General features: G+C 46.9%; 2 protein-coding genes across 9 annotated transcripts; one reads left to right on the top strand and one right to left on the bottom strand.

Annotated features, from left to right (window-relative positions):
• Positions 1-876: 876 nt before the first annotated feature.
• Positions 877-11,514, bottom strand: TTC9C (tetratricopeptide repeat domain 9C). Of its 6 annotated transcripts, XM_063782975.1 has the most exons (6): positions 11,404-11,514; positions 10,978-11,150; positions 10,117-10,380; positions 6,016-6,097; positions 3,654-3,836; positions 877-1,225 (listed from the first exon to the last, which is right to left on the bottom strand). In XM_063782975.1, exons 5-6 carry the CDS (start codon positions 3,820-3,822, stop codon positions 1,131-1,133), a joined length of 264 nt encoding a protein of 87 aa, XP_063639045.1. In that variant the 5' UTR covers positions 3,823-3,836; positions 6,016-6,097; positions 10,117-10,380; positions 10,978-11,150; positions 11,404-11,514; the 3' UTR covers positions 877-1,130. The 6 variants fall into 6 exon arrangements, with proteins under 6 accessions (XP_063639045.1, XP_063639046.1, XP_009421564.1 ...); XM_063782976.1 differs by lacking the exon at positions 11,404-11,514 and having other exon boundaries at positions 11,044-11,152; XM_009423289.4 differs by lacking the exons at positions 6,016-6,097; positions 11,404-11,514 and having other exon boundaries at positions 10,978-11,125.
• A 103-nt stretch (positions 11,515-11,617) lies between these two features.
• On the top strand, positions 11,618-26,589 carry HNRNPUL2 (heterogeneous nuclear ribonucleoprotein U like 2). Of its 3 annotated transcripts, XM_508499.8 has the most exons (14): positions 11,618-12,593; positions 14,794-14,929; positions 15,228-15,304; positions 15,492-15,631; positions 16,320-16,410; positions 16,510-16,622; positions 16,843-17,106; positions 17,281-17,403; positions 17,800-17,928; positions 19,014-19,182; positions 22,031-22,231; positions 23,283-23,356; positions 23,613-23,720; positions 23,842-26,589. In XM_508499.8, the coding sequence occupies exons 1-14, from the start codon at positions 12,056-12,058 to the stop codon at positions 23,920-23,922; spliced, it is 2,244 nt and encodes a 747-aa protein (XP_508499.4). In that variant the 5' UTR covers positions 11,618-12,055; the 3' UTR covers positions 23,923-26,589. The 3 variants fall into 3 exon arrangements, 1 of the variants encoding a protein (XP_508499.4); XR_010147217.1 differs by lacking the exon at positions 23,283-23,356 and having other exon boundaries at positions 11,961-12,593; positions 23,842-24,473; XR_010147218.1 differs by lacking the exon at positions 23,842-26,589 and having other exon boundaries at positions 11,961-12,593; positions 22,002-22,231.
• Positions 26,590-27,897: the final 1,308 nt, after the last annotated feature.

Here is a 27,897-nt window from a genome sequence, read left to right as displayed (position 1 = left end):
ATTCAAGCAATCCTCCCACCTTAGCCTCCAGAATAGCTGGGACTACAGGTGAACACCTGGCCCAGCTAATCTTTGCATTTTTTTTTTTTTTTGAGACGGAGTCTCGCTCTGTTGCCCAGGCTGGAGTGCAGTGGCGTGATCTCTGCTCACTGCAAGCTCCACCTCCCGGGTTCACGCCATGCTCCCGCCTCAGCCTCCCGAGTAGCTGGGACTACAGGCGCCCACCACCACGCCCGGCTAATTTTTTGTATTTTTAGTAGAGACGGGGTTTCACTGTGTTAGCCAGGATGGTCTCAATCTCCTGACCTCATGATCTACCTGCCTCAGCCTCCCAAAGTGCTGGGATTACAGGCCTGACCCACCGCGCCCGGCCATCTTTGCATCTTTTATAGAGACAGGGTTTCACTGTGTTCCCCAGGCTGGTCTTGAACTCCTGGACTCAAGCTGTCTACCTCTGCCTTCCAAAGTGCTGGGATTACAGGCGTGAGCCACCATGCCCAGCCTGGCCCATTTATAATTGTCTAGTTTCCAGTACCTGGGACCACAGGCGTGTGTCATCTTGCCAGGCTAATTTTTGTATTTTTAGTAGAGACAGGGTTTTACCCTGTTGGTCAGGCTGGTCTTGAACTCCTGACCTCAGGTGATCCGCTGGCCTCAGCCTCCCAAAGTGCTGGGATTACAGGCATGAGCTAGAGCGCCCGGCCATATTTCCCACTTTGGTTTGGGCTTCTGAAAAAATAAAGGAAGACAATTCTTTCTGCCTATCCTTACTATGTCATCCTCTGCAAGCTGTCGCCTCTGTATATAAGTACATCTAACAACACTGTCATGAAAAATCTATACCAGAGATATGATTAATTCCACCCACAACTGATGTATGTTTTCTGATTATATTTCTCAAGCCAAATATCTGCAACAATAACATGTATTGAAAGGTATAGAAATAAACAGATGGATAGACAGAAAAAGACTCAGACTGTCTAAGTAGTGAAGTTTGTGCAGAACTAGAAACAAAAATCCACCTGGGTCAGAGGTATAGGGTTAATTTCTCTTGCTGAGGCTCAGATTTCTCCTTCATGCATGTTTAATGGTCCACCTAAGTTCAACTGGAGGAGCATCTTTCTTCTTTGTTAACCAAACATGCCCAGGTAGAGCTGCTTCTCTTTTCTATGGTAGCTGCTGAGTTCTGACTGTGTCAGCTGGAGGTACCGCCGGACGTTGGCATCTTGGAAGATGATGGAGAAGCAATTACAAACAGTTAGAGTCAGTTAAGACCATAATCATACCTTGTGGCAGGAGAGAATGTTAACATGCTCCCATTTTAAAATCTCTCCAAGATCTGAATATATCGCAACCATTCTATGCAATAGTAAATCTCATTAATTAATAACATTTGGAATTGAAAAAAAAATCTCTGTCCCGGCTGCTAATTTTTATTTATTTATTTATTTATTTCATTTACTTACTTTTGAGACAGGGTCTCGCTCTGTCACCCAGGCTAGAGTGCAATAGCATGGGATCTCCACTTACTGCAACCTCCGCCTCCCGGGTTCAAGCAATTCTCATGCCTCAGCCTCCCAAGTAGCTGAGATTACAGGCATGCACCACCATGCTTGGCTAATTTTTGTATTTTTAGTAGAGATGGGGTTTCACCATGTTGGCCAAGCTGGTCTGGAACTCCTGACCTCGTGATCCACCCGCCTTGGCCTCCCAAAGTGCTGGGATTACAGGTGTGAGCCACCATGCCTGGACACTGGTTGCTAATTTCATAATGAAAGCAAGATTGATGAAGCAGTTATCATTAAAATAGAGCCTCTAAAGATACTATTCATATAGGTGGCAGTTAATTTACGTATTGGATGCTGAGAAACATGAACAAATGGCTTATATTTTATATCTTTATTAATTCATAATGGCTTTCTCATTTATTTAGATGAGATTTTACTGCACTGCTATACATTTGGTGACTCTGCTACTAGTATCCAGTGGCTATTGTAAGCCAGAATGCAAAAGGGAGACAATTTTCAGTGCTCAACCAACCAACACAGGAATGAGTCTCTCATCTGTTTCACAATATCCTTTTTGCCTTGGAAACAAAGTCCCAAATTCTCTCTCAGCAGGACTGCCCTTTTTCTAGGTCATACCTGGGGTTAGCTGAGCTAAAGGATAAAAATGATAGCTAAACCAAAGGCCAGACCCCATCTGGAGAACTGGCAGAATGAAAATTATCAAGTGTATTTGTTGGCATTCACACATCCTATTCCAATCACTGTTTTTTTGTTTTGTTTTGTTTTGTTTTTGAGATGGAGTCTCCCTCTGTCTCCCAGGCTGGAGTGCAGTGGCACGATCTTGGCTCACTGCAAGCTCTGCCTCTCGGGTTCACACTATTCTCCTGCCTCAGCCTCCCGAGTAGCTGGGATTACAGGCACCCGCCACCACGCCCGGCTAATTTCTTGTATTTTTACTAGAAATGGGGTTTAATCATGTTAGCCAGGATGGTCTCGAACTCCTGGCCTCACATGATCCGCCCCCACCTTGGCCTCCCAAAGTGCTGGGATTACAGGCATAAGCCACCATGCCCAGCCTCCAATCACTCTTAAAGACCAGGAACAGAACTTGAAAAACGACACTGGCTTTTTTTTTTTTTTTGGGATGGAGTCTGGCTCTGTCGCCCAGGCTAGAGTGCGACACAATCTCAGCTCACCGAAACCTCTGCCTCCTGGGTTCAAGCGATTCTCCCTGCATCAGCCTAAGTAGCTGGGATTACAGGGGCCTGCCATCACGCCCAGCTTTTTTTTTTTTTTCTGAGACGGAGCCGCCCTCTGTCCCCTAGGCTGGAATGCACCGTCAGGATCTCAGCTCACTGCAAGCTCCGCCTCCCAAGTTCATGCCATTCTCCTACCTCAGCCTCCCGAGTACCTGGGACTACAGGCCCTCACCACCACGTCTGGCTAATTTTTTGTATTTTTAATAGAGACGGAGTTTCCCCATGTTAGCCAGGATGGTCTCGATCTCCTGACCTCGTAATCCGCCCACCTCGGCCTCCCAAAGTGCTGGGATTACAGGTGTGAGCCACTGCGCCCGGCCACACCCGGCTGATTTACAGGCATGCGCCACCATGCCTGGCTAATTTTGTATTTTTAGTAGAGATGGGGTTTCTCCATGTTGGTCAGGCTGGTCTCGAACTCCCGACCTCAGGTGATCCACCCACTTTGGTCTCCCAAAGTGCTGAGATAACAGATGTGAGCCACCCCACCTGGCCTGCCTATTTTATATATATATTCATGTATATGTATAAATATATACACTGTATATTTATAAATAAAAGCACGTTGATATACATATATTTATATATTAGAATAGGCATACATACATATATGAAACAGACATACCAACATATATATTGTGTATGTCTGATTAAGCATCAACCCCCTACACATGAAACTAATAATACTGCTTTTCTGTGGAGACAAGAACACAAGAGTGGAAAAAGGTCTGTTCATCGTATACTTTTTCAGTTCGAATTCTCAACCATGTGAATGTATTACTTATTGAAAATAATACATTGGCAAAGTAAAATAAAACCCCCTTTCCACAGATCCACCCCAGCAAGACAATTTTGTCTTTACCATTTCAAAGCCCTTCTTGCTTACCTTTAGGCTGCCTATTCACGGCAGCCAGGAGGTAGTGGCGGGCCTGGTCATAGTCCTGCAGATGGAAAAAGGCCACTCCGGCCCGATACAAGGCCTTGGCATTATCAGGCTGTCGTTCCAGGACTTTCTGACTGTATTCTCTCACTCGTTCGTAGTTCACGGGCTCCATCTGAAGGAGACAGGCTAATGGGCCAAATGAAAAGAGAGAAGAGGTAGGAGGGGCTCGTTACACCAGGTTCCACTGGCCAGCTCAAGACAGTACTGAACAGGGTGGTAACAACATTCAGTCAACAAATGCTAAAGTGTCTCCCATATGCCAGACACTCTTCTACACACTGGGGATGCAGCAGTGAATAAAAGCTTCACATATCGGCCAGGTGCAGTGGCTCATGCCTGTAATCCCAGCACTTTGGGAGGCCGAGACGGGTGGATCACCTGAGGTCGGGAGTTCGAGATCAGCCTGACAACATGGAGAAACCCCGTCTCTACTGAAAATAAAAATTAGCCAAGTGTGGTGGCGCATGCCTGTAATCCCAGCTACTCGGGAGGGTGAGGCAAGAGAATCGCTTGGACCTGGGAGACGGAGGTTTCGGTGAGCCGAGATCGTGCCATTGCACTCTAGCCTGGGGAACAAGAGTGAAACTTTGTCTCAAAACAAAACATTCCTATATCTTGTAATCTACTTCAATATTTACTGATTTTCTGCTACACATTTAGTACCGAGTTAGGCTTGGCTATAAAGCTGGTAAGAACATACTTTAAAATTTATTTAAAACTCAGCTGAGCATGGTGGCTCATGCTGTAATCCTAGCACTTTGGGAGGCTGAGGTAGGAGATTTGCTTGAGCCCAGGAGTTCAAGACCAGCCTGGGCAACATAGTGAGACCCTCCCCTGTCCCTTTTTTTTTGGCAGAGTATTCACTGCAGTGTTATAAGAAGTGTATTCCGAATAACAAATGTATTCTTTATTTTATTATTTTTTTAAGACAGTCTCACTCATCAGCTAGGCTGGAGTGCAGTGGCATGATCTTGGCTCACTGCAACCTCCAGGTTCAACCAATTCTTCTGCCTCAGCCTCCCGAGTAGCTGGGATTACCCATGTCCAGCTAATTTTTGTGTTTTTAGTAAAGATGGGGTTTCACCATGTTGGCCAGGCTGTTCTCAAACTCCTGACCTCAAGTGATCTGTCCACCTTGGCCTCCCAAAGTACTGGGATTATAGGCATGAGCCACTATGCCCAGGTGAGACCCTATTTTTTTTTTTGAGATGGAGTCTCGCTCTGTCGCCCAGGCTGGAGTGCAATGGCGCGATCTCAGCTCACGGCAACCTCCGCCTCCTGGGTTCAAGTGATTCTCCTGCCTCAGCTTCCCGAGTAGCTGGGATTACAGGCACACATCACCATGCCCAGCTAATTTTTATATTTTTGTAGAGATGGGTTTTCGCCATGTTGGCCAGGCTTGTCTTGAACTCCTGACCTCAGGTGATTCGCTGGCCTCAGCCTCCCAAAGTACTGGGATTATAGACGTGAACCACCCTGCCCAGCCCCCTCATTATTATTATTATTTTTTGAGATGGAGGTCTCGCTCTGTCGTGCAGGCTGGAGTGCAGTAGCGTGATCTTGGCTCATCGCAACCTCTGCCTCCCATGTTCAAGTGATTCTTCTGCCTCAGCCTCCTGAGTAACTGGGATTATAGGCGCTCACCACCATGCCTGGCTAATTTTTGTATTTTTAGTACAGATGGCGTTTCACCATGTTGGTCAAGCTGGTCTCGAACTCCTGACCTTGTGATCCACCTGCCTCTGCCTCCCAAAGTGCTGGGATTACAGGCGTGAGTCACTGTGCCCGGCCCCATTAATTTTTTATATAAAATTAGATATGCAGTGAGCCGAGATTGTACCACTGCACTCCAGCCTGGGCTATGGAGCAAGACTCCATCTTAAAAAAAAAAAATTAGATAAATTACAATTTTTTAAAAAACAAACTAACCTTCATTGTATCTCTTCTACCTAAGGCTCTATGTTCTGAATCCCCCATTTCACCACAGTTCTTGTACTGCAGCTTTGTTAATAATGGTTGCCATTAATTGTGTCAGGAAATGGCAAGCACTGTGCTATGTGCTTGATATACACTGTCTTGTTTAATCTTCGCATCTACACTATTAAATAGGTGTTACTATCTTCATTTAGTGGATGAAGAAATCAAGACTCAGACAAGTAACTTGTCCAAGATCTTACAGGTTCTAGGTGGAATATGAAATTTGAATGAAGTGTTGTCTAACTCCAAAATCATCATTCTCAGTAACAATACAGCATATAACTTCACTATTCTCTTGGATGACTTAATGGGACCTTGAAATACAAACCTGCAGAGGAGTCAATTCAGGCAATTCAGGTCAATGTTCTGCCTTTTTATGATTAAGAAGGGAAACACTCCCTATTTCACAACTGTGGGAATTAAACATAGTATTATTAAATCATGGTGCTGAGAAAGATCAAGAATCTGCAGTGATGAGCACATTAAAGGGCCTGTGCTGATGTCTGTATCCCTTCTACAACATCCCCACCAAGTGGTCAAAAAAAAAAAAAAAAAAGTGGAGGAATACAGAAGAAACAAGTAAATGAATTTTTTGTTTGTTTTTAGACAGAGTCTCCCTCTGTTGCCCAGGCTGGAGCGCACTGGTACGATCTTGGCTGACTGCAACCTCCACATCCCAGGTTCAAGCGATTCTCTTGCCTCAGCTTCCCAAGTAGCTGGGACTACAGGCACCTGCCACCACGCCCAGCTAATTTTTAAAATATTTTTAGTAGAGATGGAGTTTCACCATATCAGCCAGGATGGTCTCCATCTCCTGACCTCGTGATCTGCCTGTCATGGGCTCCCAAAGGGCTGGGATTACAGGCGTGAGCCACCGCACCTGGCCCAAGTAAATTAATTTTTTTTTTTTTTTGAGACGGAGTTTTGCTCTTGTTGCCCAGGCTGGAGTGTGCAGTGGCGCGATCTTGGTTCACCGCAACCTCCGCCTCCCAGGTTCAAGCAATTCTCCTGCCTCAGCCTCCCGAGTAGATGCGATTACAGGCATGCACCACCACGCCTGGCTAATTTTTTTTGTATTTTTAGTGGAGATGGGTTTCTCCATGTTGGTCAGGCTGGTCTTGAACTCCTGACCTCAGGTGATCCGCCCACCTCGGCCTCCCAAAGTGCTGGGATTACAGACATGAGCCACCATGCCCGGCCCAAGTAAATTAATTTTTAAAAGTGCTTTAAGAGGCTGGACGCAGTGGCTCACGCCTGTAATGCCAGCACTTTGGGAGGCTGAGGCAGGCGGATCACGAGGTCAGGAGATCGAGACCATCCTGGCTAACACGGTGAAACCCCGTCTCTACTAAAAATACAAAAAATTAGCCAGGCGTGGTGGCGGGCGCCTGTAGTCCCAGCTACTCGGGAGGCTGAGGCAGGGGAATGGTGTGAACCCAGGAGGCAGAGCTTGCAGTGAGCCAGAATCGCGCCACTGACGCCAGCCTGGGCGACAGAGTGAGACTTGGTCTCAAAAAAAAAAAAAAAAGTGCTGACCAGGCGCGGTGGCTCACACCTGTAATCCCAGCACTTTGGGAGGCCAAGGCAGGAGGATCACTAGGTCAGGAGATGGAGACCATCCTGGCTAACAAGGTGAGACCCCGTCTCTACTAAAAATACAAAAAAAAAAATTAGCTGGGCGTGGTGGTGGGCGCCTGTAGTCCCAGCTATTCGGGAGGTTGGGGCAGAACGGCATGAACCTGGGAGGCAGACCTTGCGGTGAGATCACGCCACTGCACTCCAGCCTGGGCGACAGAGCAAGACTCTGTCTCAAAAAAAAAAAAAAAAAAGCGCTTTAAGAAAAATAAAACTGTCGGGACAGAGAATGAATGAAGTCAGAGTGCTGTTTGCTTCTGGAAGGCTTTTTGGTGGGAGGAATGGGGGGACAGAGTCTTACTTGCTCTGTCACCCAGGCTGGAGGGCAGTGACCCAATCTTGGCTCACTGCAGCCCCGGCCTCCCATGCTCAAGACATTGGCCCACCTCAGTTTCCAGAATAGCTGGGACTACCGGCAAGCACAACCATGCCTGGCTAATTTTTGTATTTTTTGTAGAGACCGGGTTGCGCCACATTTCCCAGGCTGGTCTTGAACTCCTTGGCCTACCAAGGTGTTGGGATTACAGTCGTGAGCCACTGCACCAGCTACAGAAGGCTTCTCTAAGGAAGCAACTTTTGAGTCCAAATCTGGATAAGTGTCATTCAAGGGACAGGGCATTCTAGCTGGAAAGACAGACTACAAAGCGTGAAGGTGGAAATGTACTTTGGACATTAAGTGTATAAAAGGGCCAGTTTGGGAAGGGCATGGTGGCTCACACCCATAATCCCAGCACTTTGGGAGGCCGAGGTGGGTGGCTCACCTGAGGTCAGGAGCTCGAGACCAGCCTGGCCAACATGGCAAAACCCCGTCTCTACTAAAAATACCAAAATTAGCCAGGCATGGTGGCAGGTGCCTGTGATCCCAGCTACTTGGAAGGCTGAGGCAGGAGAATCGCTTGAACCTGGAAGGCAAAGGTTGCAGTGAGCTGAGATCACGCCACTGCACTCCAGCCTGAGCAACAGAGTGAGACACCGTCTCAAAAAAATAAATAAATAAATAAAATAAAAAATAAGGCCAGGCGTGGTGGCTCAAGCCTGTAATCCCAGCATTTTGGGAGGCCGAGGTGGGCGGATCACCTGAGGCTGGGAGTTTGAGACCAGTCTGACCAACATGGAGAAATCCCATCTCTACTAAAAATACAAAATTAGCAGGGCATGGTGCCACATGCCTCTAATCCCAGCTACTTGGGAGGTTGAGGAAGGAGAATTACTTGAACCCGGGAGGCGGAGGTTGCGGTGAGCCAAGATCGTGCCATTGCACTCCAGCCTGGGCAACAAGAGCAAAATTCAGTCTCAAAAAAAATAAAAGAGCTAGTTGGTGCTGGGGCCTCGAGGTGAGTTTGGATTTTCTTCTAAGTGTGATGAGATGCCAATGGGGTGTTTCAGGCAGTGACAGGATCTGATTTCCTTATCTGTAAAATGGTGATAATCCTTGCAGTTTTGTGAAGATGGCAGATATCTGTAAATGACTGCCCAACATGTTATAGGCACTCAATAAATAAAAATTACTGGGCCGGGTGCAGTGGCTCATGCCTGTAATCCCAGCACTTTACGAGGCCGCGGCGGGCGAATCACCTGAGGTCAGGAATCCAGACTAGCCTGGCTAACATGGTGAAACCCCGTTCCTACTAAAAATACAAAAAAATTAGCCAGGCGTGGTGGCACGCGCCTGTATCCCAGCTACTCCAGAGGCTCAGGCAGGAGAATCGCTTGAACCCGGGAGGAGGAGGTTGCAGTGAGCCGAGATCGTGCCATTGTACCCCAGCTTGGGCAACAAGAGCGAAGCTCTTCTCAAAAAAAGAAAAAGGAAAAGAAAAATGAGGAAAAGCTATACGACCCACTGAATATAAGGGATCTAAACTAGCAGCTAAAGAAATGAACGTGTTTCACAAATATTAAATGTCCCTTAAACAACGGCCTGACCTTAAGTATAGTTTTTCCCTATAGCATGCAAAATTACCTAAAGCTATCAGCAATACCCAGAAGGCTGTTAGAAATGCAAACTGGGGCTGGGTGCGGTGGCTCACGCATGTAATCCCAGCACCTTGGAAGGTAGAGGCGCGTGGATTACCTGAGGTCAGGAGTTCAAGACCAGCCTGACCAATATTATGAAACCCCGTCTCTACTAAAAATACAAAAATTAGCTGGGCGTGGTGGCGCATGCCTGTAATCCCAGCTACTCGTGAAGCTGAGGCAGGAGAATCGCTTGAACTCGGGAGGCAGAGGTTGCGGTGAGCAGAAATCACGCCACTGCACTCCAGCCTGGGCAACAAGAGCGAAACTCCGTCTCAAAAAAAAAAAAAAAAAAAAAAAAAAAAAAAAAAAAAATTAGCTGGGCGTGGTGGCTGGCGGGCGCCTGTAATCCCGGCTACTGGGCAGGCTAAGACAGGAGAATTGCTTGAACCCGGGACGGGGAGGCTGCAGTGAGCCCAGACCGCGCCAGTGCACTCCAGCCTGGGAGACAGAGCGAGACTCCATCTCAAAAAAAATAAAATAAAATAAAATAAAAAAATAAAGAAATGCAAACTGATAGGCCCCACGTCAGACCCATCCGAATCTCTGGGGATGGGGCCGAGGAGGTTGTGTTTTAACAGACTCTCCAGGTGAAGTCTGAGAAGCCCTGCTCTATGGCAACTTAATTACAGCCGCACAGATTGGCAGGTTATTCCAATTCATGGCAGAATAAATGGATGACAGTAAAAAAAAAAAAAGTCAGCGTTTTTTCCCCCAATGTTCACAGATGTTCATGTTCCTGTCTTAATGCTCTCTAGCCACCCTTTAGCCCCGTTCTTACCAGCTAGATTGTTATAGCAGTCTGTCTGGGTGGTATGCAGTATGTTTTCTTGTTCAGGCGTGAGGGCCGGGCCCTGAGGTCCGAGATTAGGTAACGGAGAGGGCAGACTCGGATCCAGACCCCGCAGCTGAAGCAGAGCTCGATGGTACCTACTCACAGCATCTCGGTACTTCCCTTCCCGGTAGCGCTGGTTCCCTTCCTCCTTGTACAGCTGAGCCTCCTGCAGACGCTTCTCCATAACTGTCGCCCACGGTTCTTGCGGAACTGGGGTGAAGGAGCAAGTGAAGCTCTGGGGTTGGGAGCAAAATAACTGACAGTAGCAGCCAATTTAAGGAGGCAGGAAATTACCCTTCTTCCTGGAGAGTCCCCCCACAGGGACCTGCGGTTTGCTTGTTTCTACTGAAAGCCCCACCTCTCCTTTCTGCAGTCTTTTTCTCAAGAAGTGCAGGCAAGTAGTTAGGAAAGGGATGTGGGAATAATGAAGCCAAACATTAAGTGACTTCCTAAAGAGGCGATGTGGGGGTGACGAGACTTTCCGAAGAACTCAAGCAAGGCCCTACTCAGGAATTGTTGCGGGCGTGAGAACGCCTGGGACACTGGCTTCCGCCTTTCTATTGGACCCGCCCCCCCACCCCCCGACCTGGAAGTAGAAGGGAGTGGGCGGGACTAGTACTAAAACTCCAGGGGGCTTGAAGCAATTCTAACTCTTCTTCCTTATTCAACATTTATTTGTTGACGTCAGTAAATAAACTGGGAAGCCGAGGTGAACCACCAGCGACACTAAGGTGTCCACATAAGCGTCACAGCTGCAAGCCCACCCGGCGCCGTGACCAGTTCCTCGCCCTCTGCAGATGCCCAAACCTGGAAGTCTCCTGGCCTTCGGTTTACCAGCAGGAGCAAGGAGAGGAAAGGGTCAGAAATGCGTACAGTTTGGTATCTTGAAGGGTCGCGCGCATTGCGCCACACCACCCAATCAGAAGAGGCTCCGGAAAAATAATCCCGCAGAAACGACCCCGCCTCCTCAGCGGACCAACCTGGAAAAAAAAAAAAAAATTTCCCCTGGCAGCTTCGCCAATTGGAAAAATCCGGACGATCACGGATGACCAATCGGAACGGCAAATGACGATTCAAGTTGTCCAATAAGAGAAAAAGGGCGGGGTCAAGGGCCTCTGTTGCTGGGTGGAAGTTGAGGCGTTGAGGAAAAAGGAGGGCCCGGATTACAGTATTTCTTCGTTCTGGGGAGCCCTTTTGCTTCCTAGCCAGAAAAACAATTGCTACTAGGCTTACATGTTGCAACACATTCTCTTCTGACTTTTTTTTTGTCGTTACTGCTGCAAGCACAGACAGTAGGGAAAAGAGGCTAGCGACCCCTAAGACGCCACAGCAATTGGAAGTCAGACGGAAGTAAGGGTGGTGGGAGGGGCATGGCATCGGGGAGCTCCGGGCGGCTGCGCAGAACTCCCCGGCTGGAAGTACAGAAAGACCGGCGCGCACACGCTTCCGTGCTACGAGGCACTTGAGCTGCAGCCAGCCTTGCCCGTCTTGGACTCCACTGCGGCTGCGCGATAAAAGCACCGGCGGCGATTGGCCCGGGGGCGCCAGAGGGCGGGAGGAAGCGGGAGGAACTCCGTCGTCCTCCGCGCGCGCCTACCCGCGGCTGGGGAACCGAGGGCCTGGAGGGGAAACAGCTCCCTGCTGCGTTGTTTTGGGCTCCGTGAGCCGAAAGGGGGAGGGGAGACGAAGGAGAAGCAAACACTGCGCAGCGGGACCGTGCGCGGCCTCCGCTCCTGCGTGCGTGCGCTCGCTCGCGCGGGCTCAGTGCTGGCGCGTGAGGCGGAGGCGGGCGGCGGCGGCGGCGGCGGCGGCGCCTGCGCGGTCGGACTCGGTCGACGGTTCGCAGGGGAGGAGGCGGCGGGAGGCGGAGGAGGCGGCGGCGGCGATGGAGGTGAAGCGGCTGAAAGTGACCGAGCTGCGGTCGGAGCTGCAGCGGCGGGGCCTGGACTCGCGCGGCCTCAAGGTGGATCTGGCGCAGCGGCTGCAGGAGGCGCTGGACGCCGAGATGCTCGAGGACGAGGCCGGCGGCGGCGGGGCCGGGCCCGGCGGGGCCTGCAAGGCGGAGCCTCGGCCTGTGGCCGCGTCGGGCGGCGGCCCGGGCGGGGACGAGGAGGAGGACGAAGAGGAGGAGGAGGAGGACGAGGAGGCGCTGCTTGAGGACGAGGACGAGGAGCCACCCCCTGCTCAAGCCTTGGGTCAGGCCGCGCAGCCGCCACCGGAGCCCCCGGAGGCGGCAGCCATGGAGGCCGCGGCCGAGCCAGATGTTTCCGAGAAGCCGGCGGAGGCCACGGCCGGGTCAGGCGGGGTAAATGGTGGCGAAGAGCAGGGCCCCGGCAAGGGGGAGGAAGACGAACCCGAGGAGCGGAGCGGGGACGAGACGCCGGGATCCGAGGCGCCGGGTGACAAGGCCGCCGAGGAACAGGGTGAGGAGCTGGCAGCCGAGCCCGGCTCCAACCTGCCGGCTGCGCCCCTGATCTAGCACCCCGCCCTGCACCGCAGGGTCCGAGTCCTTGTTCTCGCTTGCCTCAAAGTGCCATTTGATGGAACTCCTTTCATTCTCTACCCACCTTTCTGAGGGGTTAGGCCGCCTCTCGTGGCCCTACTCTTTGCAGGAGGAAGGTTCCTGCCTAACTTGGTTCCTTAGTGATAGTGGATGGCAGTGAGTGATTTTGCATGCGAACTACTTGTGAGCTACCTGTGGAACAGTCTCCCACGGTGCTTGTTATATTTTTCTTAGCTGAGAACGTGCTAAGCAATTGGGGATTACACGAAAAACTAGGCCCACAGTTAGAGGGTCAGGCCTTTGGGCTACCTGACCTAACTTTTTCGCCGTAAAAATGTTAAGCAAAAATCGAAGTCCGTCAAACTCCGCTCCATTAAAAGCATGTTACCAGAGCTTGAGCCACAGAGAATCTGAAAATCCAACCTTGCTCCTCTTTGAGCTGTAAGGGAGAGCCTCTAGTGTAACAGTGTCGAGTTTAATAGTTAACCAGTGAAGAGAAAAATCTTAATCTAGTTCATTTAGAGTTAGTTAACGTTACTTGGCTAGGGTTTTTATCTTGCTTGGATTATGATTAAATTTTAATTGTCCTACTGTGTCCGTGGATGGGCATATTTGTAGATTTGCTGAACACCTGGTGCTAGCCTTTTACGTTTCAGGTCCCTCGGTTCCTGAATGGTAATGACTGAGGTGCTGTTGGGTCCGTTGAGTAACCTTGTGGAAGAGGTGTGTTGTAGAATCGCCCCAGGGAGTTAGTGACCTTTCTCCTTTCTTTTGAAGTGATTGGATGGTTAGAACTGATCCATAACAGTGTGTGTCCGAGTAGGGAGGATAAGTCTTACTATAAAGTGGGTGGCCTCAGTTCTTTTGTTAGTAATTTTTTTAGGCCACTGTGGAGAGTCATGGTATAATCGGAACCCATTGTACAACAATCACATGCAACTTGCAGATTGTTTGTCCTGTGTCCTGGAGCAAAAATCCCATTACATAACCTTTGACTTAAGTATATCCCAAAGAACAGATAAAAAAATAATTGAAGGATAGGCTGGGGGTGGTGGCTCACGCCTGTAATCCTGGCACTTTGGGAGGCCAGGCGGGTGGATCACCTGAGGTCAGGAGTTTGAGACCAGCCTGGTCAACATGGTGAAACCCCTGTCTCTAGTAAAAATACAAAATATTAGCCGGGCGTGATGGCGGGTGCCGGTAATCCCAGCTTCTTGGGAGGCTGAGGCGGGAGAATGGCTTGAACCCGGGAGGCGGAGGTTGCGGTGAGCTGAGATCGCGCCACTACACTCCAGCCTGGGCGACAGAACGAGACTCCACTCCGTCTCAGAAAAATATATATTGAAGGATAAAAGACTGCTTTAAAGAAATTATTATTAAAAACCTTCCTAGTGTTGCAAAATACAAAAGCCTAGGGAAAAACTCCAAGTTTTTTCCTCTTGTAGAGAAGTTGTTAAATATACAACAACACCTTTCTGCCCCAAATTATGTGCAGTCTAGATGCGGTATTATTTATGGATCTCTTGTGACTTAGTGGTTTGCTCTTGCAACTTTCAGTAGAAGTCCCTGATAAAAATACAGCTGTGTATAATGCACTTGAGTCCATTTGCCACATGAATAAAGCCATGGATGGCTGTGTATTTCAATGCAGGAAAGGGAAATAAAAGAAATTGAGGCTTCTCTGTATCATGAAGGTGTGGAAAAGTGTTACAAAATATGTATTAACTGCCTACCTTAAATCTAGATCTGACAAGAGTTAAAATTAAATTAACCTTTGAGGTTTTCTTAGAGACCTAGAGGATATTTTTTATGTCATATTGATGGGGAAATCTGCAAGTTTGACCTGATTTAAGTGGATAAATTTAGAATGCAAAAATTGTCCAATTTTTATCTACTGCTTGACTGTAATTAGCCCATAATGCCCCTTTTTAAAAAAATTAAATCACAGCCAATGACAGAAAGCTGATCTTTAGAAATAAAATGTTATGTGAATGTAGTGGGAATAACCTGGCTGTTTTGATCAGACAGATTCTAAGATTCCCTGTTAGTGTCTATTAGTTGTGAGCTTATTCTACACTCCAGTATGAAAACTGCTGATTTTCTTTCCCTCGTTTTTGTAGGAGATGACCAGGATAGTGAAAAGTCAAAACCAGCAGGCTCAGATGGTGAGCGGCGGGGGGTAAAGAGACAGCGGGATGAGAAGGATGAACATGGCCGAGCTTACTATGAATTCCGAGAGGAGGCTTACCACAGCCGGTGAGGGAAACAGTCCCTTTCCTTGAAGGGAGTGTCTGCTCTGATTTTGGTATACCTGGTATTGACTGGAGAGACTGGAAGGAGGGTGGATTCAAAATGGAATAGGTTTTTATAGGCATGAGTTTTAGATTGCATCTACCATGGAAACTCCTATTGCCCTTTCTCATTTATTGAAAAAAGCTGTCTGCTGGGATTTGATATTCACTGACAGTTTAAAATGGACATAATGTCATACACACACCCCTCAAAGAAGAGGGCTTTGTTTACATTGTGTTTCTTTTCTATCTTACATATATAGCTCAAAGTCTCCACTGCCTCCTGAAGAAGAGGCAAAAGATGAGGAGGAGGATCAAACTCTTGTGAACCTGGACACGTGTATGTATAAGGCAGACAGACTGTGGTTTTTAACTAATCTCCTAAAAGTGATTTTGGAGATTAAAACTTCATAGCCTATAAATTCTATGAGACTTTGTATCCACTACAACAACTGGTATACTTATGCTCTGTTGGCGGCTTACAAGTATTGGACATTGGAGTAAACTGATTGCTTCTTTCTTTACAGATACCTCGGATCTGCATTTTCAAGTGAGCAAAGACCGCTATGGAGGGCAGCCACTTTTCTCAGAGAAGTTCCCCACCCTTTGGTCTGGGGCAAGGAGTACTTACGGAGTGACAAAGGGAAAAGTCTGCTTTGAGGCAAAGGTAGCTCATTAAGACCATTCATTTATTCATTCATTCATTTATTACTGGATGCTTATGGTTCTTAGTGGGGGGAAAGAAGATTATTATCTTTTTTATTTTTGAGATGGAGTTTCGCTCTTGTTACCCAGGCTGGAGTCCAGTGGCACCATCTCGGCTCACCACAGCCTCTGCCTCCTGGGTTGAAGCGATTCTCCTGCCTCAGCCTCCCGAGGAGCTGGGATTACAGGCATGTGCCACCACACCTGGCTAATTTTGTATTCTTAGTAGAGATGGGGTTTCTCCATGTTGGTCGGGCTGGTCTTGAACTCCCGACCTCAGGTGATCCGCCCGTCTTGGCCTCCCAAAGTGCTGGGATTACAGGCATGAGCTACCGCACCTGGCTGGGGAAAAAATATTTTTTTAAAAAGACCATTCATTTATTCATTAAGCTACTACCTATGTATACTGGACTTCTGTCCAATCAGGCTTTTATTAGTGCAGGTAGGTAAAAGCACTGTGCTTTAACAAGAACCTTAGTTTCAGTAACCAAGAAATTGATCCCTGTGGCTTTAAGTTCAGTGATTGTTATTCTGATGTTGAGTTGAGGTAAATGTCGTTTTCAGTTTGTATAAAAATCTTGTCCTTCGAACTCAGAGTTTGCTACTCAGTTGGTCACAATATCTAATAGTTCCCTTTCTGACTTGGCCAGGTAACCCAGAATCTCCCAATGAAAGAAGGCTGCACAGAGGTCTCTCTCCTTCGAGTTGGGTGGTCTGTTGATTTTTCCCGTCCACAGCTTGGTAAAGTTATTTCTTTAAGTTCCTCATTAGTGTTTACTACCATATTGCTTACTCTATGGGAAGTCTGGTTGTAGGTAACTAATTTGTTGACTGTTCTAGGTGAAGATGAATTCTCTTACGGTTTCGATGGACGAGGACTCAAGGCAGAAAATGGACAATTTGAGGAATTTGGCCAGACTTTTGGGGAGAATGATGTTATTGGCTGCTTTGCTGTAAGTGCTCCTGAAAGTTGTGGGTTATAACAAGGAGCGGATAGAGGGCACTGGGAATTCACTTGTGCTTCCCATCAACTGCTGGCTTTTATGCATGTGATGTGTGTGGCTCGCTTAGTTACATTGTGCAGCAGTCTGTGTGAAAAAAGAATAAATTGTAAAGTTTAATCAACCCAAAGCCTTGTCAGCCAATAAGTGCTCTTGTCCCTTGTCATTGTAGAATTTTGAGACTGAAGAAGTAGAACTTTCCTTCTCCAAGAATGGAGAAGACCTAGGTGTGGCATTCTGGATCAGCAAGGATTCCCTGGCAGACCGGGCCCTTCTACCCCATGTCCTCTGCAAAAATTGTGTTGTAGAATTAAACTTCGGTCAGAAGGAGGAGCCCTTCTTTCCACCACCAGAAGAGTTTGTGTTCATTCATGCTGTGCCTGTTGAGGAGCGTGTACGCACTGCAGTCCCTCCCAAGACCATAGAGGAATGTGAGGTATGCCAAACAGTATACGAACACTGAGGTTGTATGCTTTGCAGAGGTGGGTGCGTATGCTCTCCAGGGTCTCAGAGCGTTACCAAACAGGAATGGGAGGATGTTCTTAAATTGGTTTTGATAAACATGACCCTCGTTTATTTTTCATTATATTTCTGGTTCTGTTTTTTGTAGGTGATTCTGATGGTGGGACTACCCGGATCTGGAAAGACCCAGTGGGCACTGAAATATGCAAAAGAAAACCCTGAGAAAAGATACAATGTCCTGGGAGCTGAGACTGTGCTCAATCAAATGAGGGTAAGTTGCTGTTGGGGATTTGTCAGATACAGTATTTGGAGACTCTTATAACCTATCTTTAATGGAGAGTTAGTCTCAAGTGACTGAGAACAAGGGTCCCATAAATAGAGAAATGAGATTTTTCTCTATGCGTTTTAGGTGGATTGATTTTTTTTTTCTTTGCTGTGTTGTCAAATTTCTGAAAGCAGATGAGATCTGAAATACATCCAGGTTAAGACTAGATAGAAATGACTACTGCAGGAAATGGACAACATTCACAGCACTGAAGAATGGGAATAGAGTGATATCATAGATTCAGTATTTGAAGAGGTGACATTTACCAATAACTCTTGGGCTCTAACTTGCAATATAACTTGTGTTTTTTTTTTTTTTTTCACTTCCTCTCAAACTAATCAGATGAAGGGTCTCAAGGAGCCAGAGATGGACCCCAAAAGCCGAGACCTTTTAGTTCAGCAAGCCTCCCAGTGCCTTAGTAAGCTGGTCCAGATTGCTTCCCGGACAAAGAGGAACTTTATTCTTGATCAGGTATTAATTTGATAAAATTGCCTAGAGTCAAGGTGGGATGTGTATATAAAGAGAGACTGAATTAAGGAGCAGAGTCAGCTTACCTAATTATGACCATCTGGTTGTGTGTTATGGTTGCAATGTTTTTTGAACTCAGAGGTACCCCTAATTAGTGTTTTTACTTGAAAATATATGGACCCAGGCTATAAAACATGTAATAAAGACAATGGAAAGAGTTGGAACTCATTTGAATTCCTGGCTCCACCACATTCTGGTTTGTGATCTTGGATAAGTCCCTTATCCTTTCTGAACCTCAGTTTCCCTGATGAGCAAAACAGGATAATACCTGTCATGTAGTTTGAAAAGTTAAAGAAGATCATGTGTATTGACCCTTCATCTCGTGTCTAACTTGTCAAAGATACTGAGTCTTTTTTTTTTTTGAGACCGAGTCTCACTGTGTCGCCCAGGCTGGAGTGCAGTGGCGCTATCTCGGCTCACTGCAAGCTCCGCCTCGTAGGTTCATGCTATTTTCCTGCCTCAGCCTCCCGAGTAGCTGGGACTACAGGTGCCCGCCACCATGCCTGGCTAATTTTTTGTATTTTTAGTAGAGACGGGGTTTCATCGTGTTAGCCAGGATGCTCTTGATCTCCTGACCTCATGATCTACCTGCCTCAGCCTCCCAAAGTGCTGGGATAACAGGATTATAGGCGTGAGCTGTCACGCCCGGCCTTTTTTTTTTTTTTTTTTTTTTGAGATGGAATCTTGCTCAGCCACCACCCAGGCTGGAGTACAGTGGCGTGATCTCAGCCCACTGCAACCACCATCTCCTGGGTTCAAGCGATTCTTCCGTCTCAGCCTCCCAAGTAGCTGGGATTACAGCACCCACCATCACGCCGAGTTAATTTTTGTATTTTAGTAGAGATGAGGTTTCACCATATTGGCCAGGCTGGTCTTGAACTCCTGACCTGAGATGATCTGTCCACCTCGGCCTCCCAAAGTGCTAGGATTACAGGCGTGAGCCACCGTGCCCAGCTGATACTGATTCTTTTGGTTAAATCTGAGTGATAATTTTCTTCCTAAACATCAGTTATTCCTCCTGTTCTTAGTGTAATGTGTACAATTCTGGCCAACGGCGGAAGCTATTGCTGTTCAAGACCTTCTCTCGGAAAGTGGTGGTGGTTGTCCCTAATGAGGAAGATTGGAAGAAGAGGCTGGAGTTGAGGAAGGAAGTAGAGGGAGATGATGTGCCTGAATCTATAATGCTGGAGATGAAAGGTGGGTGTCTTAGTCCATTTTCTGCTGCTATAACAGAATACTGTAGACTTCATAATTTATAAGTAATAGAGGTTTATTTCCCTCATTCTGGAGGCTAGGAAGTCCAAGAGCATAGCACTAGCATCTGGTGAGGTCCTTCTTGCTGCATCATTCCATGTCAGGAGGGCAAAAGGCAAGAGGGCACATGTGAGAGAACTTGCTTTTATAACAAAGCCACTTTCACAATAATGGCATTAATCTATTCATGAGGATGGAATCCTCATGACCAAATCACATTAAAAGTCCCACCCTCTCAATACTGCTCATTGGGGATTAAGTATCCAACACTTGTACTTTGGTGGGACATAACTCAAACCATAGCAGTGGGCTAAAATTGTACAAGTTAAAGAGATCTTATCCCTGGTCAGTGCACACCTTATTGAGGTCTCTTAGCAACTGGAGTGACACTCTACATCTAAAATATAAATCTGAAGAGGAACTTAATGGTCGTGAGCGCTTGTAGATAAATGAATGAACAGAAGCAATAATTTTGACTCATTGTTTTCTTGGTTTGTTTTGGTTTGGTTTTGAGACAGAGTCTCACCCTGTTGCCCAGCCTGGAGTGCAGTGGTGTGATCTCAGCTCACTGCAACGTCCACCTCCTGGGTTCAAGTGATCCTCTTGCTTCAGCCTCCCAAGTAGCTGAGATTACAAGCATGTGCCACCATGCCTAGCTAATTTTTGTATTTTTAGTAGAGATGGGGTTTCGCCATATTGCCCAGGCTGGTCTTGGAACTCCTGACTTCAGGTGATTTGCCCGCCTTGGTCTCCCAAAGTGCTTAGATTACAGGCGTACGCCGCTGTGCCTAGCCGTCTTGGCTCGTTTTGAAAAAGATACAGAAAGGGAAATAGTGAGCCAGGCGCGGTGGCTGACGCCTGTAATCCCAGCACTTTGGGAGGTTGAGGTGGGTGGATTACAAGGTCAGGAGCTCACAACCAGCCTGGCCAAGATGGTGAAACCCTGTCTCTACTAAAAATACAAAAAAAATTAGTCGGGCATGGTGGTGGGCGCTTATAATCACAGCTACTCGGGAGGCTGAGGCAGAGAATTGCTTGAACCTAGGTGGCAGAGGTTGCGGTGAGCTGGGATTGTGCCACTGCACTCCAGCCTGGACAACAGAGTGAGAAGACTCGGTCTCAAAAAAAAAAAAAATAGTGACCGTAGGGTAATTTAAACTCAAGGGATCAAGGGAGAGGCTTCTGTGAATCAGTTATTTGTTAAGTAAATATTTCTGGTACATCTACTGTTTGTCTACATTTCTTCTTCTGCTTTTTTTTTTTTTTTTTTTTTTTTTTAAAAGACGGAGTCTTGCTCTTGTCGCCCAGGTTGGAGTACAGTGGCGCGATCTCGGCTCACTGCAACCTCCGCCTCCCGGGTTCAAGCGATTCTCCTGCCTCAGCCTCTTGAGTAGCTGGGATTACAGGTGCCCGCCCAGCTAATTTTTGTACTTTTAGTAGAGACAGGGTTTCGCCATGTTGGTCAGGCTGGTCTCGAACTCCTGACCTCAGGTGATCTGCCCGCCTCGGCCTCCCAAAGTGCTGGGATTACAGGTGTGTGCCACTGCGCCTGGCCGCAGGGAGAGAGTATTATGGTTCAGATTAAAATATGGCAGTTGGAGTGAATGATCTCATTGGTATAACTTGATTTCTAGTATCACGTTATGTTTGTGTTTTGTTTGTTAATTTGGCTGAAGTCTGTAATGCAATACATAAGACAGAGAGTAATGTCTACATAAGAAATATTAATATTATTATTTTGATTGATCCTCCTATTCCCTTAAAACGTGATTTTTTTTCCCATTGCTGCCTTTAGTTCCTGACATCCCACCGAGTCTATCAACTGCTTGCTCTTCAAATACTGATAATCCCCAGGCATGGGAACTGGTTTGCATATCTATGAGCCAGATCCTCAGAGTTTACTGAGAATGAACTATGCCAGTCCATAACTCTTACTTAGGCACTCAGAGAAATGTAGCTCAGTTTTATAAAATTGAGGGCCAACTGGATTCATCTAAGAATCATGAGAGCCCCATTGAACTGAATTTCCACTGGGACTCAGCTTCTGAAGTTGACGTCCAGAGACTGGCAGATGTGCTGGCCTATCACGGACAGGTGGTAAATGAGAGCCCTTGTACTCTTGTCTTCTCTTCTCCTTGTATAGATGAGCAGATGCCTTTAGGCTTGGGTCAGTTTCTCATTGAGTCTCTCTTCTGTCAGCGAGGCCAGAGTGCAGTGGCACTCAGCCTCCCGAGTAGCTGGGATAACAGGCACCTGCCACCATGCCTGGCTAATTGTTGTATTTTTAGTAGAGACAGGGTTTCACCATGTTGGCCAGGCTGGTCTCGAACTCCTGACCTCAAGCAGTCCGCCTGCCTTGGCCTCCCAAAATGCTGGGATTACAGGCGTGAGCCACCATGCCCGGCCATCTCTTGAGTCTCTTTTTAAAATGTTATTTCTTAGCATCTTATCTGACCAACACCAGAACTTTCTCAGTTACTTTTAGCCTCTGGTTACCTGCTTCTGTCCTGATGAGAAACTTTAACCCAGTTCACTCCTAATTTATTATAGATCACTTAAGAACTTGTAAATCTACATAGCCCTTTGCCTGGGTCTGTTACAATTTAGGGAAAACTTAGAGTAGAAAAAGTTAATGTCATTATTTAGATGCGAGTGGGTATAAACGTAGCACATTTTTGTGCAGTAATAGATGAGGCATAGAAAGTCATATGCTTCTTGTAGAGTTTTCATAATGAGTTCTTACCCATCTATGCACTTTTCAGGCCCACAAGCTTCTCTCTTACTCTTATAGCCAACTTCTCTTTGCCTGAAAAATGCGACTATATGGATGAGGTGACATATGGGGAGCTGGAGAAGGAGGAAGCTCAGCCCATTGTCACTAAGTACAAGGAGGAGGCAAGGAAGCTTCTGCCCCCCTCCGAGAAGCGGACAAATCGCCGAAACAACCGAAACAAACGTAACCGGCAGAACCGAAGCCGGGGCCAAGGCTATGGTGAGTCTTGGGGACCTGCCAGCCCCCTGCTTCAGTCCATTCTTTGTGCTTAGTACAGCAAGATGTGCAAGGGAAGGCCAAGGAAACCAAGTCAGGTCATTAACAATACGGAAGTGCCTTCTTCATGGAGCTTATTTCTTCCTGTGTTCTTTATCCCTGCCTTTTTCTTGTGCTTTTTCCATAATTCTTCAACAACAACAAAAATCCTCTTTTTTAAAAAAGAGTTACTTTTCACAAAAGTATTTGTTTCTTTGAAAAGCAATGCTTGGGCTTTCTCATCTGTCTAGTTTTCATTTTAACATATGGGTTCCCAGTGTCACTGTTCCTGTCTTATCTGAAGGATTTGTGCAGTGAAATCAAATTCTCATCTTCAGTTTTCTTGCTTCTCTGTCATTTCGATTAACAAGAAAGCGAATGCTTTATTCAGTGTTTTTTGTGGGGGGAAGAAGTTAACCAAGCAAGTTAGGCTATTAGTAGAATTAATTTTCCCCCTGAATGTCTAGTTTGTCAGTTAAAACCCCAGTGTGCATTCACTGCTCTTTAAAAATGTGTGTGTATGTGTGTGTGTAACTGTTAAGTCAGCAGAATTTCCGAGTGCCTGCTATGTGCTAGGTACTGTAAATGCTGACAGTTCCCGCCCTTGAGGAGCTGATTACAGAGACTTTGTTTCTTTTGCATAAAATGATAGGTATGGGTTATACGATATCTGAAATCCCTTCCAGGGCTGAAAGTCTCATTCTATAAATGGCAGTTTTTCCTTATGTTTCTAACTCTGCCATGTATCCTTTTGCCATCTTAAATGTTTTGCAGGAATTGGGGAGCTTCAAAAACAAAGTGGCTTGGTTTTCTTGTGTCTCTGTTCCTCTGCCCTCCCCCCTCAGACTTTTTAAAAGTTCCTGGCTGGTGCTTTAATTAACATGTGTGAGCCTGGCCGAAGCAGGCCTCATATTCCCCTAGAATTGCCTTTGGCTCCAAGTTTTTGATTTCCACCCAGATGTGGAGCCAGGACCCCATGCCAGCTGTCTGAGCGCGCTCTCCATTTCTCTTCCAGTGGGCGGGCAGCGCCGAGGCTACGACAACCGGGCCTACGGGCAGCAGTACTGGGGGCAGCCTGGAAACAGAGGGGTGAGTGCAGCTCTCCTTCTGCTCCTCACTCTGGGCTGTGAGAGCCATTCTGTTGGCTTAGGGGAGCAGAGTGGTTTGCCTGTTTTCTTAGGGCTTAGGGTTTTGCCCATTTAATATGTTCTGGAAGATTTACTATGGGAAAATTAAACCAATTTATAATATCGAGCTAAGATGTGTCGCATTTAAAAGGGGGTCACAGTGGGTCATGCTGCCAAAAACCCATAAACCTTCACTCCTTTTTCTTTTCCTTTCTCAGGGTTACCGTAATTTCTATGATCGATACAGGGGAGACTATGATCGGTTTTACGGGCGAGATTATGAGTACAACAGATACAGAGACTATTACAGACAATACAATCGGGATGTGAGTATCTTCTTGGGATAGACACAGGGTGAAGGGGGGCAGGAGCAGAAGGATGAGTGTTATGCCTCTTCATCCTCAGCCAGCTCTGGCTCCAAGTGATGGGGTTTCCCCTCTCTTCTAGTGGCAGAGTTACTACTACCACCACCCCCAGGACAGAGACCGATACTACAGGAATTACTACGGTTACCAAGGGTATCGGTGAAGCCCCTGCCATGGTCACCTGTCAGCCATGAAGCTGAATCTCTGGGGGTGCCAGGCACCCCCGCAAAACACAACCAAGGAAAACAGGGGCTGTCGGGGTGGGGCTGAGCTGCCGGGGAGGGGCGGTGGGGGGGGAGGGTGCTCAAGCAGGGGTGGGGGAGGGGGGAGGTGGAAACCAACAACAAAACTGTACATTTTTTTTAAAGTTTGTTGAAAAGAATATTGTCTTATTCTATAAAACATTTCAAACCTAGTTAGAGATTTGTAATCAAAAAACATTTGCGCAGAAAGCAGCACTTAGGGCTGCCTGTTCTATACCCTGCAGTCAGACAGGAAAAGAACTGAAAATGGCACCCTTCTGACATTCTGAGGCAGCTGGACTGGCAGCCAAGTAAAGGAGAGTGATGAGGTGGTGTGGGGAGGGTGGGGAGGCAGCGCGAGGGTGCTCTCCACAGCAGGTAGGAGCAGGCAGGAGTGGGGACAGAGGGAGAGCTTGTGACTGGGGCAGTGAAAATAAACGATTGGCTCTTATCAATCACTTGCACCAACTAACCGTTTGTATTTTCTTTACCGACCTTTCCCTTTTGGGATATGTGGTCTGGTGGGCTGGGAGGCTTACAGTGTCCCAACTCTCCATTTTCCTGTGCCTTTGTGCTGTTTGGCTGAGGCATGGAGACTGCCAGTGGGTGGTTCTATTTTACAGGATTCCCAGGCCAAGAAAGCCTGGGGACTGTCCTTGATTGCAGAGCAGAATAGCCTGCCCCTTCTATAGACCCATTGATTAATTCCCGTAAAATCTTGGGGAGAATGGGATTGTAGCCCTCAGCCTAAAGATTGTGATTTGCCAGTCTCTAGTCTCTGTCTTCCAAGGTTGAGAGAGGTGGGAGGTCTCTGAAATCATCCCTGTTAGAGTGTCTGTCCTCTTACAGTGCGAGAGAAGGAACGTTTCTCAGGGTTTCAGCTCACACGAAAACACAGCAGGATTCTTTTCACTGCAGCGGGATATGTATATAGGTGAATCCTGTGGTGTGGGCTCACAGGCCCAGGTGCTGAGAATAGCAACTAGCAACTATTTTCTACAGTGTGGAGGGCTCGTGCCCTGCTGGTTTTTTTGATACACAGGTAGAGAATGAATAGAAGAGGGGAGGGTGGTGGGGGGGTGGGAGGCAGCTCAGTGGGGCTGCTGAACCTTGGGAAGAGTGTGAGTGTGAACGTGTGTAAATGTGCGTGTGAAAGGGAGCACCCCTTCCCGACTTCTAGAAACAAAATTCCTTTTGGGGCGCTTTCCCTGTGTGTCCCCAGAGAGGCCTCTAGCCAGGAGCCTTCAGTTGGGATAGTTTCATTTGTGACTTTACCAATACCCTCCCAGTTCTTGATAGACAGCTGTAGGTTGCTGGGTTCAAGACTATGGGTGGGATATGGAATGCTCTTTCAATGTCTAGCTTCAGTTTTCATTCATCCTCCTGCTCAGCACTGTCAGCCAAGAGCTTACTCAGCAGACACCACATACTGCAGCACTTCCTAGTGAGAAAATCTGTGCCACTAGAAAATGCTTCACTTCCATTTCCTCACCTGGGCAGTTCTCTGTTTAAAATTGTGGGCTGATTTGGTCTTCCTCTCCTCCTCCCACTGTTACTGCCCTGCAGCCCTTGTTCAGGTGTACAGACCCTTATTCTGGCCTCTAGTGTCCTTGTCTGTCATGACACACCCTTCCGCCCAAATACCTCTGACCCCAAGGCTGGAATGGGGCTGGTAGGAGATAAGTTTGCTTACTCATAGTCATGTCCTTTCTCTTGGCACCTGCTTCCCTGCGGTGTCCTCAAATGGATTTCTGTGTGGCAGTGGAGTGATTGCATGAATTTTTCTGTAACACATTAACTTTGTATTATTATTAAGGGAGTTTGAGAAAGCTTTGCTTATAATGTCAAGGCAAGGAGGTAAAAACTGGAGCCCAAAGAAATTCCCTTAGGGCAAGATTATGTTATAATAGAAAATTGAATTTCCTGAGGCAGTGGCTGCCACCCCTTTTCAGATGTTTAGTCCTGCAAATAGCATCTTTCTTGTAGTCTGTGACATGGATGGGGATGCTAGGGCCCTTAGGGGCAAGGGGACTAAACTAAATCAAGTTGAGTTTTTTTCCAACAGGGGTTAGGGGAGGTACTCGCTGTTGATATTTGACACTAGAAAGTAATCTTTTTTACAAAACTGTTTTTCTAGGTGGGTGGAAAGTGAAACTGCCACATCCTTGTTGGTTTAGTCCAAGAGATCGTTTGCAGCAACAGTAGATGTCTGGGTTTTGTTTCTGTCTTTTTATTATGAAAAACTATGTTAAGGGGGAAAATGTGGATTATGGTAACCAGAGGAATCCCTAGCCTTGTTTTCCTTAGAAGACTTGTTTAGTGTTTTATCAGACGTCTGTTGTAGTTGTAGACAGGAAAGCTTGTGAGAAAAACACCACATGGAGCCTGTAAATGTTTTTGCACAACCTGTAAAGCATTCTTGGAAGTGGCCAGTAAAAAAGGGTTTTACCATTTAAAAAAAAAATGTAACTGTGTCATTGTTTACATCTGTAACTTTTTCCTCCCCTGTTCTCATTACACCATTCTGGCGAAAATGTAGGCAAAGTAGCTTCCAGTTTTAGAATAAATAACCATTTGGATTGAATTCACCCTATCTCCTGTGGCTGCACTGACTGGGGCGGAGGGTGTCACTGGGTTATTTATTCATTTTTTAATGCCTCTTTCTCAGGTCGCATGGGCTCCAACCAAGGAGGACTCTCCTCTTGCATGGTGGCTGCCGTTCCCTCCCTATTCTACCATGCCTTCACTTGGGAGCCAGCCATGCAGTCAGTTGACATGGGTGGGTAGTTATTAGTCTATTTAGTGCTTGCTTAGGCCAAGAGTCGAGCCATTGAAGTATAGGAAAATAAATTATAACTCATGACCTCTGTATTTGGCCTATGCAAAAACCAGTTGGATGCTTGAAGTTAAATGTACATTGTGGAGCCAAATAAGTATATTCATGAATAATTACTGCTAGGGGGAAAGCCCACTCATTCAACAGAAGTTTGATGGGGGTTATTTTCCAGTGAATCTGGAGAACGAGACGGTAAATTAAATTTACAACAGCGCCATTGCTTTTTTTTTTTTTTTTTTTTTTTTTTTTTTTTTTTGAGACAGAGCCTCGCTCTGTTACCCAGGCTGGAGTGCAGTGGCACGCTCTCGGCTCACTGCAACTTCCGCCTCCTGGGTTCGAGCGATTTTTCTGCTTCAGCCTCCCGAGTAGCTGGGACTACACATGTGTGCCACCAGGCCCAGCTAATTTTTTTTTTTTTTTTTTTTTCTAGTAGAGACAGGGTTTCACCATATTGGCCAGGCTGGTCTTGAACTCCTGACCTCGTGATCTGCCTGCGTCAGCCTCCCAAAGTGCTGGGATTACAGGTGTGAGCCTCTGCTCCCAGCCACCATTGCATTATTAGCACTGAAATGATCCTAACGGCAGTTTCTAATAAATGGTCAGGGTCTTAAAGCTGAGATACCACAGGCTCATGACATCCAGTGTTCTGAAGGGGTAGTAGTATTGATGTAGATACTGCTCTAATTCCTACCCTCTGTATGTGACACGGATTCAGATACCCGGGTTTACAGCTTTGTATCCTGAAGGCCACCCTTAATTTTGGTAGCCATCTATTCTTTAGGACATTTAAGTTGCTGTTAGAGCTAATTAATCATTTTTTAAAGTGGTTAATCATAGCTCATGCCTGGTCTCTAGTTACTGCTTAAACCCCATTTTCCCACCTAGCGCTGTAGCCACGCAGTTATAATCTGATGGGTAGGAACATTGAGTGTGCAGAAAAATTGAAGAGAGGCGCTTTGTTTTGTTTTGTTTTGTTTTGAGACGGAGTTTCGCTCTTGTTGCCCAGGCTGGAGTGCAGTGGCGCAATCTCGACTCACCGCAACCTCTGCCTCCCGGGTTC

Source organism: Pan troglodytes, chromosome 9 (genome assembly GCF_028858775.2).
Source record: "Pan troglodytes isolate AG18354 chromosome 9, NHGRI_mPanTro3-v2.0_pri, whole genome shotgun sequence".
In the NCBI taxonomy this organism is placed as follows: domain Eukaryota; kingdom Metazoa; phylum Chordata; class Mammalia; order Primates; family Hominidae; genus Pan; species Pan troglodytes.
Note: the sequence above shows the minus strand (reverse complement) of the source record. Positions and strands in the feature narration are given on the sequence as shown.

Bases quoted from the DNA above. Each gene is read 5' to 3' on its own strand.
- TTC9C (XM_009423289.4), bottom strand. From the start codon at position 10,354: ATGGAGAAGCGTCTGCAGGAGGCTCAGCTGTACAAGGAGGAAGGGAAC. The intron at 3,837-10,116 runs GTAAGAACGGGG...TTGGCCCATTAG, and splicing joins CTGCTATAACAATCTAGCTG to CCTGTCTCCTTCAGATGGAG. The intron at 1,226-3,653 runs GTAAGCAAGAAG...TCATCTTCCAAG, and splicing joins CGTGAATAGGCAGCCTAAAG to ATGCCAACGTCCGGCGGTAC.
- HNRNPUL2 (XM_508499.8), top strand. From the start codon at position 12,056: ATGGAGGTGAAGCGGCTGAAAGTGACCGAGCTGCGGTCGGAGCTGCAG. The intron at 17,107-17,280 runs GTATGCCAAACA...TGTTTTTTGTAG, and splicing joins AGACCATAGAGGAATGTGAG to GTGATTCTGATGGTGGGACT. The intron at 23,357-23,612 runs GTGAGTGCAGCT...TTCCTTTCTCAG, and splicing joins GGCAGCCTGGAAACAGAGGG to GGTTACCGTAATTTCTATGA.